The following is a 21,639-nucleotide window of genomic DNA, read 5'->3' on the forward strand; positions in this document are numbered from 1 at the left end:
GAGAGGTTGAGCCGTTGCTGGTGGATACGACCTGGTTGCTACCGCCGCTGCAAGACCATCCCGCTTTGCGGCGGGCTCTGGTGAATACCAGTAGCAACTTAGAACCGGTCCACCAACACGGTCCACGCCAATCCCTCTCTGGCACAGAGGATCCACCTCCTGCCAGCCGAATCGTGACAGTAATACAGTAAGTACAGCAGGAGAAGCACAAGACTGGAGTGCCTCTGAAGTGATGTAGGAGGGCATCTGTGGCTGGCACTCTAGTGGCCATCTTTACAAAACACTGAAGCAGCATTTCTGTTGAAGATATTTTGGGGGACGTTTGTGGCTTTGGGGACCTTATAATAGGGAGCATCTGTGCAGACAATTTGGGGGGAATTTCCAAGGCCCCGTTCATCACACTTCAGAAAATATGTGCAGAAGATTCGGCCTTGCAGCACATTCCCATTATGGGAATTCCATTGCTTTTTTCACATAGTGGAACTTCCAACAAGGATTTGAATTCCAGCAAAAGATTGCACATATTTTCGTTTGTCAATGCGGCGGTGCTTATGTCCGCAGAAAATTGCAAGTAAAGCACTTGCTGAAGTTTTCGTAGGTTAAAGTGTCCTTGCAGAGCATTAGGCTCTGTTTATATCTAGATCATGTCTACTGTGCATAATTGAAGCTATGACACTGCCAGTTCCATTGTACCATAGTTCCAAATGGTTTCTGATGGACCCCATTTGCTTATGATGTAGTCAATTGGGGTTGGCCACATTGTTGGAAGAATATCTGTCATAAATGTCTGATAGATGCGGATGCCACCCACTTGTGGGACCCTCGTCTGTTGCAACCCTTCATTCCCCAATACCTGCACATGCAGCTTTCTTCATTGTAGCCAGTAGGAGTTATAGAAAAAGGCACAGCATGCTGTGTTCCAGAAAGTGTTTCATTAAAGGGGTACTCCCATGGAAAACTTTTTTTTTTTATCAACTGGTGCCAGAAAGTTAAACAGATTTGTAAATCACTTCCATTAAAAAATCTTAATCCTTCCAGTACTTTTTAGGGGCTGTATACTGAAGAGAAATCCAAAAAAGAAATGAATTTCCTCTGATGTCATGACCACAGTGCTCTCTGCTGACCTCTGCTGTCCATTTTAGGAACTATCCAGAGCAGCATATGTTTGCTATGGGGATTTTCTCCTGCTCTGGACAGTTCCTAAAATGGACAGCAGAGGTCAGCAGAGAGCACTGTGGTCGTGACATCAGAGGAAATGCATTTCTTTTTTGGATTCCTCTTTAGTATACAGCCCCTAAAAAGTACTGGAAGGATTAAGATTTTTTAGTAGAAGTGATTTACAAATCTGTTTAACTTTCTGGCTCCAGTTGATAAAAAAAAAAAAAAAGTTTTCCACGGGAGTACCCCTTTAAGTTGTAATTTTTATATGAAGCTGATAAAAACTTATGTCTTTTACTTCTCTTTTCTGTATGAAGGCTGTTGCAGTCACAGACAAAATGCAGGAATATCCTCAGTTAAAGACAACATGTCCCAATAGCGCTATGAAGTCCTGGAAAACTGCAAATACATTACACTCTGAAGGCATCTTATCAGCTTTAATTGAACTTTCTGGTATATTAGTGCACCCAAATACCACAGGGATGTCTACTCTACAACAGAAAACGAGTCCTATGTGGCGAAGCAAACATGAAAATCTAAGGGGACTGCCATCATCTGTCATACCAGGGCTTGTACTGGTTAAGAGAAAGCTGAACTGGATGTTAATGGGGGAAGGATACAGCGCCCACCTGACGATAGAAGAGCAAAGGAGGACCCTGAGGCAAGCATTCCGCATGTGGAGTGAAGTGACCCCTCTGATCTTCAGGGAAGTGTCACCCACATCTCCACTCAGTGCTGACATCACCCTGGGTTTTGGAACAGGTAGGGCAGATAAAATTGTATGAGAGGAGACACTATAGGTTATGTTCACATCTGAGTATTTGATACCATAATGATTTTGTACATTTGCCCACTGACAAAGAAATATTAAAGGGTTATTCCGGGCAAAAATATTTTATCCCCTATCCAAAGGTTAGGGGATAAGATCTGATCGCGCGGGACCCGCTACTGAGACCCCCCGCGATCTCCCTGCAGCACCCGCATTCTATGTGGGTGCTGAATCTCCAGTTTCAGAAAGCTGGAGGTTTCCGGGACTGGGGACATGACGTCACGCCGCGCCCCCTCCATTCATAGTCGGCTTTAATAAGATGTCTGATCGAATTTTAGACTGATCATTTCTTTGCCATAGGGCAAGTGAACAAAATCATCATGGGATCAAATAATAGAATGAAGCAAAAAAAAAAAAAATATAGCAAAAAGTATTTTTTTTGTTTTGGTAAAGTCCAGTAAAATGATGGACACCACACTGTAAAACCCAATTAAAGTCAAGTGGTGTGCACCAGCTCCCTGCACCAATGACAGAGCAAATACATGAAAAAATAACAAAACCTACAATGCAGGTGTGAACTGAGCCTTAGGTTCACTGCCTACCTATAAGCAACTGAGCCTTAGGTTCACTGCCTACCTATAAGCAACTGAGCCTTAGGTTCACTGCCTACCTATAAGCAACTGAGCCTTAGGTTCACTGCCTACCTATAAGCAACTGAGCCTTAGGTTCACACTGCCTACCTATAAGCAACTGAGCCTTAGGTTCAATGCCTACCTATAAGCAACTGAGCCTTAGGTTCACTGCCTACCTATAAGCAACTGAGCCTTCGGTTCACACTGCCTACCTATAAGCAACTGAGCCTTAGGTTCAATGCCTACCTATAAGCAACTGAGCCTTAGGTTCACTGCCTACCTATAAGCAACTGAGCCTTAGGTTCACTGCCTACCTATAAGCAACTGAGCCTTAGGTTCACTGCCTACCTATAAGCAACTGAGCCTTAGGTTCACTGCCAACCTATAAGCAACTGAGCCTTAGGTTCACACTGCCTACCTATAAGCAACTGAGCCTTAGGTTCAATGCCTACCTATAAGCAACTGAGCCTTAGGTTCACTGCCTACCTATAAGCAACTGAGCCTTAGGTTCACTGCCTACCTATAAGCAACTGAGCCTTAGGTTCACTGCCTACCTATAAGCATTGTTTTGTTTTTTCATTTAAATTGGTAAAAAATATATGTGCTTATTGATAACATATACATGAACGGTTGGTGTTATACAATCGGTCTGAGTATCCCTGGTTCACTTTTCTCATATTCAGGTCGACATTTTGGATGCCCTCAAGCATTTGAGAGTGAAGGAAATGAACTGGCACATTCTACAAGTTATGGAGAAATCCATTTTAATGACGATCAACATTTCACAGCCAGCGGGCAGCATGGTATTAGTCTGCTGAAGGTATGTGCCGTGAGTATGCCAGGATACTCTATGACAGAAAATCAAGATAAGGTGATTCAACATAATAACAGAAATATTGAGGTATAAGCTCTATTAAAACTTATCTTTTACTTGGTTATATTTAAAATAAATTGTTCTCAAAAACAACAAAAGCAAAGGCAAAATAAGTAAAGAACAATACTAATGCCACAATGTCCACATGAAAGTGGGTAAGGGGCTGAGCAAATATGGCCCACAGATTTACCCTCACCAAACTGCCCAAGTATGAATTTCTGCTAAATGAAACATGAATCACAAATTGTCCCACGAGGCCCACGCGTTTCCCCCTTAGTCAGATAAATAAAACAATTACCAGGTTCATCAGGGGATTTAAATTGGCAGGATATCAGAATACAACCAAATATGGCTGTGATCATTCTTTGTACAATACCTGATAGGAAGATTACCTGGTACACTAGGGGACCACTCACTCAGGTCCTAAGATGGGGCGTCACAATAGGAAAGGGATCCCATGATAAAAGGTCTCTTCTCAAGTACAAAGTACTATCACAGCCATATCTGGTTTTATTCTGATAGCCTGCCAATTTAAGCTATCGCATCACACTGATCAGTGTTATCAGCGCTCTTTTGCTAAAGCCTGCCAATGTAAAGGCTCTGACCCGACTCCCAAGCCCGTTCCATGACCTACATGTGTGGTGGCCATGGGGTTGCTAGGAAATACCTTATCACTTAGTGATGCCAGGACACTGTTATCCTATACACGGTCCGAGGTTGGAGACAGCTTCTCCTGGGCCAGACACGGGGAGTGAAGGAACACACTGACGTTGGGTTAACGATAACTGCCTTTTACTGAGCAGGGTTCAAATGGTATTACACGCCAACAGTATGGTGCAGAGTGGAAAGGATGTAACCCCTTGGGTGCCCTGTTGCATCGCTGGGACTTGTGGTGTTTTCACCCAATTGATTAAGACTGACTTGATGTGAGACTGAAGACTGTTCCAGGTTGCTAGGGTTCTGACAAGGTCCAGCTGAGTTCTCCGCCAGGGTGTCACTTATGGGAGATACTGTATATATAATGTGAGGGGTGGACTCACTTATGGGAGATACTGTATATATAATGTGAGAGGTGGACTCACTTATGGGATATACTGTATATATAATGTGAGGGGTGGACTCACTTATGGGATATACTGTATATATAATGTGAGAGGTGGAGTCACTTATAGGATATACTGTATATATAATGTGAGGGGTGGACTCACTTATGGGATATACTGTATATATAATGTGAGGGGTGGAGTCACTTATGGGAGATACTGTATATATAATGTGAGAGGTGGACTCACTTATGGGAGATACTGTATATATAATGTGAGGGGTGGACTCACTTATGGGAGATACTGTATATATAATGTGAGGAGTGGACTCACTTATGGGATATACTGTATATATAATGTGATGGGTGGACTCACTTATGGGAGATACTGTATATATAATGTGAGGAGTGGACTCACTTATGGGATATACTGTATATATAATGTGATGGGTGGACTCACTTATGGGATATACTGTATATATAATGTGAGGGGTGGACTCACTTATGGGAGATACTGTATATATAATGTGAGGGGCGGACTCACTTATGGGAGATACTGTATATAATGTGAGGGGTGGACTCACTTATGGGATATACTGTATATATAATGTGAGGGGTGGACTCACTTATGGGAGATACTGTATATAATGTGAGGGGTGGACTCACTTATGGGATATACTGTATATATAATGTGAGGGGTGGACTCACTTATGGGATATACTGTATATATAATGTGAGGGGTGGACTCACTTATGGGATATACTGTATATAATGTGAGGGGTGGACTCACTTATGGGAGATACTGTATATATAATGTGAGGGGTGGACTCACTTATGGGAGATACTGTATATATAATGTGAGGGGTGGACTCACTTATGGGAGATACTGTATATATAATGTGAGGGGTGGACTCACTTATGGTATATACTGTATATATAATGTGAGGGGTGGACTCACTTATGGTATATACTGTATATATAATGTGAGGAGTGGACTCACTTATGGGAGATACTGTATATATAATGTGAGGGGTGGACTCACTTATGGTATATACTGTATATATAATGTGAGGGGTGGACTCACTTATGGGAGATACTGTATATATAATGTGAGGGGTGGAGTCACTTATGGTATATACTGTATATATAATGTGAGGGGTGGACTCACTTATGGGAGATACTGTATATATAATGTGAGGGCTGGACTCACTTATGGGATATACTGTATATATATAATGTGATGGGTGGACTCACTTATGGGAGATACTGTATATATAATGTGAGGAGTGGACTCACTTATGGGATATACTGTATATAATGTGAGGGGTGGACTCACTTATGGGAGATACTGTATATAATGTGAGGGGTGGACTCACTTATGGGATATACTGTATATAATGTGAGGGGTGGACTCACTTATGGGATATACTGTATATAATGTGAGGGGTGGACTCACTTATGGGAGATACTGTATATAATGTGAGGGGTGGACTCACTTATGGGATATACTGTATATAATGTGAGGGGTGGACTCACTTATGGGATATACTGTATATAATGTGAGGGGTGGACTCACTTATGGGAGATACTGTATATAATGTGAGGGGTGGACTCACTTATGGGAGATACTGTATATATAATCTGAGGGGTGGAGTCACTTATGGGAGATACTGTATATAATGTGAGGGGTGGAATCACTTATGGGATATACTGTATATATAATGTGAGGGGTGGACTCACTTATGGGATATACTGTATATAATGTGAGGGGTGGACTCACTTATGGGAGATACTGTATATATAATGTGAGGGGTGGACTCACTTATGGGAGATACTGTATATATAATGTGAGGGGTGGACTCACTTATGGGAGATACTGTATATATAATGTGAGGGGTGGACTCACTTATGGTATATACTGTATATATAATGTGAGGGGTGGACTCACTTATGGTATATACTGTATATATAATGTGAGGAGTGGACTCACTTATGGGAGATACTGTATATATAATGTGAGGGGTGGACTCACTTATGGTATATACTGTATATATAATGTGAGGGGTGGACTCACTTATGGGAGATACTGTATATATAATGGGAGGGGTGGACTCACTTATGGGAGATACTGTATATATAATGTGAGGGGTGGAGTCACTTATGGTATATACTGTATATATAATGTGAGGGGTGGACTCACTTATGGGAGATACTGTATATATAATGTGAGGGCTGGACTCACTTATGGTATATACTGTATATATATAATGTGAGGGGTGGACTCACTTATGGGAGATACTGTATATATAATGTGAGGGGTGGAGTCACTTATGGGATATACTGTATATAATGTGAGGGGTGGACTCACTTATGGGAGATACTGTATATAATGTGAGGGGTGGACTCACTTATGGGATATACTGTATATAATGTGAGGGGTGGACTCACTTATGGGATATACTGTATATAATGTGAGGGGTGGACTCACTTATGGGAGATACTGTATATAATGTGAGGGGTGGACTCACTTATGGGAGATACTGTATATATAATCTGAGGGGTGGAGTCACTTATGGGAGATACTGTATATAATGTGAGGGGTGGAGTCACTTATGGGAGATACTGTATATATAATGTGAGGGGTGGACTCACTTATGGGAGATACTGTATATATAATGTGAGGGGTGGACTCACTTATGGGAGATACTGTATATAATGTGAGGGGTGGAGTCACTTATGGGAGATACTGTGTATAATGTGAGGGGTGGAGTCACTTATGAGAGATACTGTATATATAATGTGAGGGGTGGACTCACTTATGGGATATACTGTGTATAATGTGAGGGGTGGAGTCACTTATGAGAGATACTGTATATATAATGTGAGGGGTGGAGTCACTTATGGGAGATACTGTATATAATGTGAGGGGTGGAGTCACTTATGGGAGATACTGTATATAATGTGAGGGGTGGACTCACTTATGGGAGATACTGTATATAATGTGAGGGGTGGAATCACTTATGGGAGATACTGTATATAATGTGAGGGGTGGACTCACTTATGGGAGATACTGTATATATAATGTGAGGGGTGGACTCACTTATGGGAGATACTGTATATATAATGTGAGGGGTGGACTCACTTATGGGATATACTGTATATAATGTGAGGGGTGGACTCACTTATGGTATATACTGTATATATAATGTGAGGGGTGGACTCACTTATGGGAGATACTGTATATATAATGTGAGGGGTGGACTCACTTATGGGAGATACTGTATATAATGTGAGGGGTGGACTCACTTATGGGATATACTGTATATATAATGTGAGGGGTGGACTCACTTATGTCAGATACTGTATATATAATGTGAGGGGTGGACTCACTTATGGGAGATACTGTATATATAATGTGAGGTGTGGACTCACTTATGGGATATACTGTATATATAATGTGAGGGGTGGACTCACTTATGGGAGATACTGTATATATAATGTGAGGGGTGGACTCACTTATGGGAAATACTGTATATATAATGTGAGAGGTGGACTCACTTATGGGATATACTGTATATATAATGTGAGGGGTGGACTCACTTATGGGAGATACTGTATATAATGTGAGGGGTGGACTCACTTATGGGAGATACTGTATATAATGTGAGGGGTGGACTCACTTATGGGATATACTGTATATATAATGTGAGGGGTGGACTCACTTATGGGATATACTGTATATATAATGTGAGGGGTGGACTCACTTATGGGAGATACTGTATATATAATGTGAGGGGTGGACTCACTTATGGGAGATACTGTATATAGTGTGAGGGGTGGGCTCACTTATGGGAGATACTGTATATAATGTGGGGAGTGGACTCACTTATGTGAGATACTGTATATAATGTGAGGGGTGGAGTCACTTATGGGAGATACTGTATATATAATGTGAGGGGTGGACTCACTTATGGGATATACTGTATATATAATGTGAGGGGTGGACTCACTTATGTGAGATACTGTATATAATGTGAGGGGTGGAGTCACTTATAGGATATACTGTATATATAATGTGAGGCAGTGGCGTTGCGACCCGGGTGCGGGGGGTGCGGCCCGCACCGGGGGACACCAACCTAATGGGGTGACACCAAGACGCTCCGCAGCATCCCCCCCATCTGTGCCCGAACGGCCTCCCGTCCGTCAGCCCCCCCCTCCGGCCTTCTCCTGCGCTGTGTGTGCGGTGCACCCGTCTGTCAGCCCCCCCGGCCTTCAGCTGCACTGTGCGCCCGTCCGTCATCACCCCCCCTCGCCTTCACCAGCAATGTGCCCGGCCTCCGCTCCCACGTCTGCGCCGGCCTGACGTCACACCGCATGGCCGCGCAGGAGGACGTCAGTTACGTCACAGGGCGCCCGGTGAGAAGGATCGCTGCGCTGGATGGGGGAGTGTGTGTCTGTCTCTATCTCTGTCTGTGTGTGACTCTGTGTGTGTGTGTGTGTGTGTTTGTGTGTTTGACTCTGTGTGTGTGTGTGTGTGTATGTGACTGTGTGTGTATGTGACTGTGTGTGTATGTGACTGTGTGACTCTGTGTGTGGGTGTATGTGGGGAAACTACTACCAAATGTGCGGAGTCTATGCTACCTAATGTGGGGAGTTTATGCTACCTAATGTGGGGAGACTGCTACCTAATGTGGGGAATCTGTGCTACCAAATGTGGGGAGTCTATGCAACCTTATGTGGGGAATCTGTGCTACCGAATGTGGGGAATCTATGCTACCTAATGTGGGGTATCTGTGCTACCTAATTTGGGGAAATTGCTACCTAATGTGGGGAATCTGTGCTACCTAATGTGGGGAAATTGCTAACTAATGTGGGGGAACTGCTGCCTACCTAATTTGGGGGAACTGCTTCCACCTTATGCTCCCCCCCTGGCAGTAGCACCCTCATCATCCACCAGCAACACCCCCCCCCCCAGCAGTAGCACCTCCATCAGCAGATCCTGATGGTGGATGATGGCGGTGCTCCTGCCAGGAGGATGATCCTGCCGATGGATGATGGGGGTGATACTGCCAGGGGGTATGGCCAGTAGCACCCTCATCATCCTCCAGCAACACCCCCCCCCCAGTAGTAGCACCCCCATCATCCACTAGCAACATCACCAATACCCCTCTCCCGTGGTAATAGCATCAGCTAACGGATGTTGAGGGGTGTGACATCAGTTGTGGTATTATATTCAGAGGGTGCACTGTATGGCAACGTTATATTCAGAGGGCGCAGTTTGTGGTAGTATTATTAGATAAGAGCGAACTTACAGTAAATTCGATTCGTCACGAACTTCTCAGCTCGGCGGTTGCTGACTTTTCCTGCTTAAATTAGTTCAGCCTTCAGGTGCTCCGGTGGGCTGGAAAAGGTGGATACAGTCTTAGGAAAGAGTCTCCTAGGACTGTATCCACCTTTTCCAGCCCACGGGAGCACCTGAAAGCTGAACTTATTTATGCAGGAAAAGTCATCAACTGCCGAGCCGAGAAGTTCGTGACGAATCGAATTTACTGTAAGTTCGCTCATCTCTAGTATTATATTCAGAGGGCGCAGTGGGTGGTAGTATTATATTCAGAGGGTACAGTGTGTGGCGGTGTTATATTCAGGGGTACAGTATGTGGCAGATTTATATTCAGAGGGTACAGTGTGTGGTAGTATTATATTCAGTGGGTACGGTGTATGGAAGGTTTATAATCAAAGAGTGTAGTGTATAGTAGTATTATATTTAGAGGATATAGTGTCTGGCAGGTTTATAATAATACTTGTTTTCATATAGAGGATGAGAATGCGCTGACATAGTGAGGAGACGTCTGGGCGTCACATTCTACAGACAAAAGTTTTAGCTGGACCAGGCGGTATGTACCATCTGAATTAGATAAGGGAAGACTATAGAGAAGACGTCACCTGTAGTCACTGATATCATTGTATATTCTCCTCCCTATAGAGAAGACGTCACCTGTAGTCACTGATATTATTGTGTATTCTCCTCACTATAGAGAAGACGTCACCTGTAGTCACTGATATCATTGTGTATTCCCCTCACTATAGAGAAGACTTCACCTGTAGTCACTGATATCATTGTGTATTCTCCTCACTATAGAGAAGACGTCACCTGTAGTCACTGATATCATTGTGTATTTTCCTCACTATAGAGAAGACGTCACCTGTAATCACTGATATCATTGTGTATTCTCCTCACTATAGAGAAGACGTCACCAGTGGCGTTGCGACCCGGGTGCGGGGGGTGTGGCCCGCACCGGGTGACACCAACCTAATGGGGTGACACCAAGATGCTCCGCAGCATCCCCCCCATCTGTGCCCGAACGGCCTCCCGTCCGTCAGACCCCCCCCCCGGCCTTCACCTGCGCTGTGTGTGCGGTGCGCCCGTCCGTCAGCCCCCCCCGGCCTTCAGCTGCACTGTGCGCCCGTCCGTCATCACCCCCCCTCGCCTTCACCAGCAATGTGCCCGGCCTCCGCTCCCACGTCTGCGCCGGCCTGACGTCACACCGCATGGCCGCGCAGGAGGACGTCAGTTACGTCACAGGGCGCCCGGTGAGAAGGATCGCTGCGCTGGATGGGTGAGTGTGTGTGTGTCTGTCTCTCTGTCTGTCTCTATCCCTGTCTGTGTGTGACTCTGTGTGTGTGTGTTTGACTCTGTGTGTGTGTGTGTATGTGACTGTGTGTGTATGTGACTGTGTGTGTATGTGACTGTGTGACTGTGTGTGTTTGTGTGACTCTGTGTGTGTGATTGTGTGACTCTGTGTGTGGGTGTGTGTTTGTGTGTGTGTGTGTGGGGGGTTTGAACCAGCGATTTAATGTGGGGAGACTTTGACCCATTGTGGGGAACCTGCAAGGGAACCTGCGGCCTAATGTGGGGAAACTACTATCAAATGTGCGGAGTCTATGCTACCTAATGTGGGGAGTTTATGCTACCTAATGTGGGGAGACTGCTACCTAATGTGGGGAATCTGTGCTACCAAATGTGGGGAATCTATGCTACCTAATGTGGGGAAACTGCTACCTAATGTGGGGAATCTGTGCTACCTAATTTGGGGAAATTGCTACCTAATGTGTGGAATCTGTGCTACCTAATGTGGGGAAATTGCTAACTAATGTAGGGGAACTGCTGCCTACCTAATTTGGGGGAACTGCTTCCACCTTATGCTCCCCCCCCTGGCAGTAGCACCCTCATCATCCACCAGCAACACCCTCCCCCCCTCAGCAGTAGCACCTCCATCAGCAGATCCTGATGGTGGATGATGGCGGTGCTCCTGCCAGGAGGATGATCCTGCCGATGGATGATGGGGGTGATACTGCCAGGGGGTATGGCCAATAGCAGCCTCATCATCCTCCAACAACACCCCCCCCCCCCAGTAGTAGCACCCCCATCATCCACTAGCAACATCACTAATACCCCCCTCCCGTGTTAATAGCATCAGCTAACGGATGTTGAGTGGTGTGACATCAGTTGTGGTTTTATATTCAGAGGGTGCACTGTATGGCAACGTTATATTCAGAGGGCGCAGTTTGTGGTAGTATTATTAGATATGAGCGAACTTACAGTAAATTTGATTCGTCACGAACTTCTAAGCTCGGCGGTTGCTGACTTTTCCTGCGTAAATTAGTTCAGCCTTCAGGTGCTCCGGTGGGCTGGACAAGGTGGATACAGTCCTAGGAAAGAGTCTCCTAGGACTGTATCCACCTTTTCCAGCCCACGGGAGCACCTGAAAGATGAACTCATTTATGCAGGAAAGGTCATCAACTGCCGAGCCAAGAAGTTTGTGACAAATCGAATTGACTGTAAGTTCGCTCATCTCTAGTATTATATTCAGAGGGCGCAGTGGGTGGTAGTATTATATTCAGAGGGTACAGTGTGTGGCGGTGTTATATTCAGGGGTACAGTATGTGGCAGATTTATATTCAGAGGGTACAGTATGTGACAGATTTATATTCAGAGGGTACAGTATGTGGCAGATTTATATTCAGAGGGTACAGTATGTGGCAGATTTATATTCAGAGGGTACAGTGTGTGGCGGTATTATATTCAGGGGTACAGAATGTGGCAGATTTATATTCAGAGGGTACAGTATGTGACAGATTTATATTCAGAGGGTACAGTGTGTTGCAGTATTATATTCAGGGGTACAGTATGTGGCAGATTTATATTCAGAGTGTACAGTATGTGTTGGTATTATATTCAGAATGTACAGTGTGTGGCGGTATTATATTCAGAGGGTACAGTGTGTGTGGCGGTATTATATTCAGAGGGTACAGTATGTGGCAGATTTATATTCAGAGGGTACAGTGTGTGGCAGATTTATATTCAGAGTGTACAGTATGTGTTGGTATTATATTCAGAATGTACAGTGTGTGGTAGTATTATATTCAGTGGGTACGGTGTGTGGCAGATTTATATTCAGAGTGTACAGTATGTGTTGGTATTATATTCAGAATGTACAGTGTGTGGTATTATATTCAGTGGGTATGGTGTATGGAAGGTTTATAATCAAAGAGTGTAGTGTATAGTAGTATTATATTTAGAGGATACAGTGTCTGGCAGGTTTATAATAATACTTGTTTTCATATAGAGGATGAGAATGCGCTGACATAGTGAGGAGACGTCTGGGCGTCACATTCTACAGAAGTTTTAGCTGGACCCGCTGGTATGTACCATCTGAATTAGATAAGGGAAGACTATAGAGAAGACGTCACCTGTAGTCACTGAAATCATTCTGTATTCTCCTCCCTATATTGAAGACGTCACCTGTAGTCACTGATATCATTGTATATTCTCCTCCCTATAGAGAAGACGTCACCTGTAGTCACTGATATAATTGTGTATTCTCCTCACTATAGAGAAGACGTCACCTGTAGTCACTGATATCATTGTGTATTTTCCTCACTATAGAGAAGATGTCACCTGTAATCACTGATATCATTGTGTATTCTCCTCCCTATAGAGAAGACGTCACCTGTAATCACTGATATTATTGTGTATTCTCCTCACTATAGAGAAGACGTCACCTGTAGTCACTGATATTATTGTGTATTCTCCTCACTATAGAGAAGACGTCACCTGTAGTCACTGATATCATTGTATATTCTCCCCATTATAGAGAAGATATCACCTGCAGTCACTGATATCATTGGGTATACTCCTCACTATAGAGAAGACGTCACCTGTAGTCACTGATTTCATTGTGTATTCTCCTCACTATAGAGAAGTCATCACCTGTAGTCATTGATATTATTGTGTATTCTCCTCACTATAGAGAAGACGTCACCTGTAGTCACTGATATCATTGTGTATTCTCCTCACTATAGAGAAGACGTCACCTGTAATCACTGATATCATTGTGTATTCTCCTCACTATAGAGAAGACGTCACCTGTAGTCACTGATATCATTGTGTATTCTCCTCACTATGTCCTATCAGAGCTGTAGTCGCTTGTCAGTTCTACAGTTAGGTCAGTGAAACTACAACTCCCAGCATAACTCTACCACTGCATAAATGAATACTCTACTGGAAAACATTTTTTTTAATCAACTGGTGCTACAAAGTTAAACAGATTTGTAAATTACTTCTATTTAAAAATCTTAATCCTTCCAGTATTTGACAGAGGTGTCAGCAAATAACACTGTGGTCAGACTGGAAAGAACTACACAACTTCCTGTGGAGCATACAGCAGCTTATAAGTACTGTAAGGATTAAGATTTTAAATAGAAGTAATTTAAAAATCAGTTTAACTTTCTGGCACCAGTTGATATAAAAGTAAATGTTTTCCAGTGGAGTACCCCTTTAAGTAATTCTGGGAGCTGTATATTTAAATGGTGAAAACTTCTTTAACACTTTCCTATTCTGTGGCAACTGGTATATCTGATTATTATACTGGAATTTCTCACAATGCGCTACAACAGTGGTGTCTGTCACAACAGGCTAAAAACTTACTGGGGGGAGGGGGTGACACCCTTTTCTACTGCACCAGGTGACACCAACCCTAGCAACGCCACTGATGTGAGGGGTGGACTCACTTATGGGATATACTGTATATATAATGTGAGGGGTGGACTCACTTATGGGAGATACTGTATATAATGTGAGGGGTGGACTCACTTATGGGATATACTGTATATGATGTGAGGGGTGGACTCACTTATGGGATATACTGTATATATAATGTGAGGGGTGGACTCACTTATGGGAGATACTGTATATAATGTGAGGGGTGGACTCACTTATGGGATATACTGTATATGATGTGAGGGGTGGACTCACTTATGGGATATACTGTATATATAATGTGAGGGGTGGACTCACTTATGGGAGATACTGTATATAATGTGAGGGGTGGACTCACTTATGGGATATACTGTATATATAATGTGAGGGGTGGACTCACTTATGGGATATACTGTATGTATAATGTGAGGGGTGGAGTCACTTATGGGAGATACTGTATATATAATGTGGGGGGTGGACTCACTTATGGGATATACTGTATGTATAATGTGAGGGGTGGACTCACTTATGGGAGATACTGTATATATAATGTGAGGGGTGGACTCATGGGATATACTGTATGTATAATGTGAGGGGTGGACTCACTTATGGGATATACTGTATATATAATGTGAGGGGTGGACTCACTTATGGGAGATACTGTATATATAATGTGAGGGGTGGGCTCACTTATGGGATATACTGTATGTATAATGTGAGGGGTGGACTCACTTATGGGATATACTGTATGTATAATGTGAGGGGTGGACTCACTTATGGGAGATACTGTATATATAATGTGAGGGGTGGACTCACTTATGGGATATACTGTATATATAATGTGAGGGGTGGACTCACTTATGGGAGATACTGTATATATAGTGTGAGGGGTGGAGTCACTTATGGGAGATACTGTATATATAACGTGAGGGGTGGACTCACTTATGGGAGATACTGTATATATAATGTGGGGGGTGGACTCACTTATGGGAGATACTGTATATAATGTGGGGAGTGGAGTCACTTATGGGACATACTGTATATATAATGTGAGGGGTGGACTCACTTATGGGAGATACTGTATATATAATGTGAGAGGTGGACTCACTTATGGGAGATACTGTATATAATGAGAGGGGTGGACTCATTTATGGGAGATACTGTATATAATGTGAGGGGTGGAGTCACTTATGGGAGATACTGTATATATAATGTGAGGGGTGGACTCACTTATGGGAGATACTGTATATATAATGTGAGAGGTGGACTCACTTATGGGAGATACTGTATATAATGTGAGGGGTGGACTCATTTATGGGATATACTGTATATAATGTGAGGGGTGGACTCACTTATGGGAGATACTGTATATAATGTGAGGGGTGGAGTCACTTATGGGAGATACTGTATATATAATGTGAGGGGTGGACTCACTTATGGGAGATACTGTATATATAATGTGAGGGGTGGAGTCACTTATGGGAGATACTGTATATATAATGTGAGGGGTGGACTCACTTATGGGAGATGCTGTATATATAATGTGAGGGGTGGACTCACTTATGGGAGATACTGTATATATAATGTAAGGGGTGGACTCACTTATGGGAGATACTGTATATAATGTGAGGGGTGGAGTCACTTATGGAAGATACTGTATATATAATGTGAGGGGTGGAGTCACTTATGGGATATACTGTATATAATGTGAGGGGTGGACTCACTTATGGGAGATACTGTATATATAATGTGAGAGGTGGACTCACTTATGGGAGATACTGTATATAATGTGAGGGGTGGACTCATTTATGGGATATACTGTATATAATGTGAGGGGTGGAGTCACTTATGGGATATACTGTATATAATGTGAGGGGTGGACTCACTTATAGGAGATACTGTATATAATGTGAGGGGTGGACTCACTTATGGGAAATACTGTATATAATGTGAGGGGTGGAGTCACTTATGGGAGATACTGTATATATAATGTGAGGGGTGGACTCACTTATGGGAGATACTGTACGTATAATGTGAGAGGTGGACTCACTTATGGGAGATACTGTATATATAATGTGAGGGGTGGACTCACTTATGGGAGATACTGTATATATAATGTGAGGGGTGGACTCGCTTATGGGAGATACTGTATATAATGTGAGGAGTGGAATCACTTATAGGAGATACTGTATATAATGTGAGGGGTGGACTCACTTACGGGAGATACTGTATATATAATGTGAGGGGTGGACTCACTTATGGGAGATACTGTATATATAATGTGAGGGGTGGAGTCACTTATGGGAGATACTGTATATATAATGTGAGGGGTGGACTCACTTATGGGATATACTGTATATAATGTGAGGGGTGGAGTCACTTATGGGACATACTGTATATATAATGTGAGGGGTGGAGTCACTTATGGGAGATACTGTATATAATGTGAGGGGTGGAGTCACTTATGGGAGATGCTGTATATATAATGTGAGGGGTGGACTCACTTATGGAAGATACTGTGTATAATGTGAGGGGTGGACTCACTTATGGGAGATACTGTATATAATGTGAGGGGTGGAGTCACTTATGGGAGATACTGTATATATAATGTGAGGAGTGGACTCACTTACGGGAGATACTGTATATATAATGTGAGGGGTGGACTCACTTATGGGAGATACTGTATATATAATGTGAGGGGTGGAGTCACTTATGGGAGATACTGTATATATAATGTGAGGGGTGGACTCACTTATGGGATATACTGTATATAATGTGAGGGGTGGAGTCACTTATGGGACATACTGTATATATAATGTGAGGGGTGGAGTCACTTATGGGAGATACTGTATATAATGTGAGGGGTGGAGTCACTTATGGGAGATGCTGTATATATAATGTGAGGGGTGGACTCACTTATGGAAGATACTGTGTATAATGTGAGGGGTGGACTCACTTATGGGAGATACTGTATATAATGTGAGGGGTGGACTCACTTATGGGATATACTGTATATGATGTGAGGGGTGGACTCACTTATGGGATATACTGTATATATAATGTGAGGGGTGGACTCACTTATGGGAGATACTGTATATAATGTGAGGGGTGGACTCACTTATGGGATGTACTGTATATATAATGTGAGGGGTGGACTCACTTATGGGATATACTGTATATATAATGTGAGGGGTGGACTCACTTATGGGATATACTGTATGTATAATGTGAGGGGTGGAGTCACTTATGGGAGATACTGTATATATAATGTGGGGGGTGGACTCACTTATGGGATATACTGTATGTATAATGTGAGGGGTGGACTCACTTATGGGAGATACTGTATATATAATGTGAGGGGTGGACTCACTTATGGGATATACTGTATATATAATGTGAGGGGTGGACTCACTTATGGGATATACTGTATGTATAATGTGAGGGGTGGAGTCACTTATGGGATATACTGTATATATAATGTGAGGGGTGGAGTCACTTATGGGATATACTGTATGTATAATGTGAGGGGTGGACTCACTTATGGGATATACTGTATGTATAATGTGAGGGGTGGACTCACTTATGGGAGATACTGTATATATAATGTGAGGGGTGGACTCACTTATGGGATATACTGTATGTATAATGTGAGGGGTGGACTCACTTATGGGATATACTGTATATAATGTGAGGGGTGGAGTCACTTATGTGATATACTGTATTTATAATGTGAGGGGTGGACTCACTTATGGGATATACTGTATATATAATGTGAGGGGTGGACTCACTTATGGGATATACTGTATATATAATGTGAGGGGTGGACTCACTTATGGGATATACTGTATGTATAATGTGAGGGGTGGACTCACTTATGGGATATACTGTATATATAATGTGAGGGGTGGACTCACTTATGGGAGATACTGTATATATAATGTGAGGGGTGGAGTCACTTATGGGATATACTGTATATATAATGTGAGGGGTGGACTCACTTATGGGAGATGCTGTATATATAATGTGAGGGGTGGAGTCACTTATGGGAGATACTGTATATATAATGTGAGGGGTGGACTCACTTATGGGAGATACTGTATATAATGTGAGGGGTGGAGTCACTTATGGGAGATACTGTATATATGATGTGAGGGGTGGAGTCACTTATGGAAGATACTGTATATATAATGTGAGGGGTGGAGTCACTTATGGGATATACTGTATATAATGTGAGGGGTGGACTCACTTATGGGAGATACTGTATATATAATGTGAGGGGTGGACTCACTTATGGGATATACTGTATGTATAATGTGAGGGGTGGACTCACTTATGGGATATACTGTATATATAATGTGAGGGGTGGACTCACTTATGGGAGATGCTGTATATATAATGTGAGGGGTGGACTCACTTATGGGAGATACTGTATATATAATGTGAGGGGTGGACTCACTTATGGGAGATACTGTATATATAATGTGAGGGGTGGACTCACTTATGGGATATACTGTATATATAATGTGAGGGGTGGACTCACTTATGGGAGATGCTGTATATATAATGTGAGGGGTGGACTCACTTATGGGATATACTGTATATATAATGTGAGGGGTGGACTCACTTATGGGAGATACTGTATATAATGTGAGGGGTGGAGTCACTTATGGGAGATACTGTATATATGATGTGAGGGGTGGAGTCACTTATGGAAGATACTGTATATATAATGTGAGGGGTGGAGTCACTTATGGGATATACTGTATATAATGTGAGGGGTGGACTCACTTATGGGAGATACTGTATATATAATGTGAGTGGTGGACTCACTTATGGGATATACTGTATATAATGTGAGGGGTGGACTCATTTATGGGATATACTGTATATAATGTGAGGGGTGGACTCACTTATGGGAGATACTGTATATAATGTGAGGGGTGGAGTCACTTATGGGAGATACTGTATATATAATGTGAGGGGTGGACTCATTTATGGGAGATACTGTATATATAATGTGAGGGGTGGACTCATTTATGGGAGATACTGTATATATAATGTGAGGGGTGGACTCACTTATGGGAGATACTGTATATATAATGTGAGGGGTGGACTCACTTATGGGATATACTGTATGTATAATGTGAGGGGTGGAGTCACTTATGGGAGATACTGTATATATAATGTGAGGGGTGGACTCGCTTATGGGAGATACTGTATATAATGTGAGGAGTGGAATCACTTATGGGAGATACTGTATATAATGTGAGGGGTGGACTCACTTACGGGAGATACTGTATATATAATGTGAGGGGTGGACTCACTTATGGGAGATACTGTATATATAATGTGAGGGGTGGAGTCACTTATGGGAGATACTGTATATATAATGTGAGGGGTGGACTCACTTATGGGATATACTGTATATAATGTGAGGGGTGGAGTCACTTATGGGAGATACTGTATATATAATGTGAGGGGTGGAGTCACTTATGGGAGATACTGTATATATAATGTGAGGGGTGGAGTCACTTATGGGAGATACTGTATATAATGTGAGGGGTGCACTCACTTATGGAAGATACTGTGTATAATGTGAGGGGTGGACTCACTTATGGGAGATACTGTATATAATGTGAGGGGTGGACTCACTTATGGGATATACTGTATATGATGTGAGGGGTGGACTCACTTATGGGATATACTGTATATATAATGTGAGGGGTGGACTCACTTATGGGAGATACTGTATATATAATGTGAGGGCTGGACTCACTTATGGTATATACTGTATATGATGTGAGGGGTGGACTCACTTATGGGATATACTGTATATATAATGTGAGGAGTGGACTCACTTATGGGATATACTGTACATATAATGTGAGGGGTGGACTCACTTATTGGAGATACTGTATATAATGTGAGGGGTGGACTCACTTATGGGATATACTGTATATATAATGTGAGGGGTGGACTCACTTATGGGATATACTGTATATATAATGTGAGGGGTGGACTCACTTATGGGATATACTGTATGTATAATGTGAGGGGTGGAGTCACTTATGGGAGATACTGTATATAATGTGAGGGGTGGACTCACTTATGGGAGATACTGTATATATAATGTGAGGGGTGGACTCACTTATGGGATATACTGTATATATAATGTGGGGGGTGGACTCACTTATGGGATATACTGTATGTATAATGTGAGGGGTGGACTCACTTATGGGAGATACTGTATATATAATGTGAGGGGTGGACTCACTTATGGGATATACTGTATGTATAATGTGAGGGGTGGACTCACTTATGGGAGATATTGTATATATAATGTGAGGGGTGGACTCACTTATGGGAGATACTGTATATATAATGTGAGGGGTGGAGTCACTTATGGGAGATACTGTATATATAATGTGAGGGGTGGACTCACTTATGGGAGATACTGTATATAATGTGAGGGGTGGAGTCACTTATGGGAGATACTGTATATATAATGTGAGAGGTGGACTCACTTATGGGAGATACTGTATATATAATGTGGGGGGTGGACTCACTTATGGGAGATACTGTATAGAATGTGGGGAGTGGAGTCACTTATGGGACATACTGTATATATAATGTGAGGGGTGGACTCACTTATGGGAGATACTGTATATATAATGTGAGGGGTGGACTCACTTATGGGAGATACTGTATATAATGTGAGGGGTGGACTCATTTATGGGATATACTGTATATAATGTGAGGGGTGGACTCACTTATGGGAGATACTGTATATATAATGTGAGGGGTGGACTCACTTATGGGAGATACTGTATATATAATGTGAGGGGAGGACTCACTTATGGGATATACTGTATATATAATGTGAGGGGTGGAGTCACTTATGGAAGATACTGTATATATAATGTGAGGGGTGGAGTCACTTATGGGATATACTGTATATAATGTGAGGGGTGGAGTCACTTATGGGAGATACTGTATATATAATGTGAGGGGTGGACTCACTTATGGGAGATACTGTATATATAATGTGAGAGGTGGACTCACTTATGGGAGATACTGTATATAATGTGAGGGGTGGACTCACTTATGGGAGATACTGTATATATA

The 21,639-nt window shown here is 42.7% G+C and overlaps 1 protein-coding gene across 4 annotated transcripts in view; it reads left to right on the plus strand.

Moving 5' to 3' along the window:
• The window catches only part of LOC130366811 (matrix metalloproteinase-21-like), a 63,507-nt gene that overhangs the window by 19,787 nt on the left and 22,081 nt on the right, over window positions 1–21,639 (plus strand). For all 4 annotated transcript variants that reach the window (XM_056569179.1, XM_056569182.1, XM_056569180.1 and 1 more), the window contains exons 2-3: window positions 1,476–1,920; window positions 3,243–3,379. In XM_056569179.1, the coding sequence (XP_056425154.1) occupies window positions 1,476–1,920; window positions 3,243–3,379 (582 nt within the window). The remainder of the gene's footprint in view (window positions 1–1,475; window positions 1,921–3,242; window positions 3,380–21,639) is intronic.

The sequence above is a fragment of the Hyla sarda genome, chromosome 4, assembly GCF_029499605.1.
Source record: "Hyla sarda isolate aHylSar1 chromosome 4, aHylSar1.hap1, whole genome shotgun sequence".
NCBI classification, from domain to species: Eukaryota; Metazoa; Chordata; class Amphibia; order Anura; family Hylidae; genus Hyla; species Hyla sarda.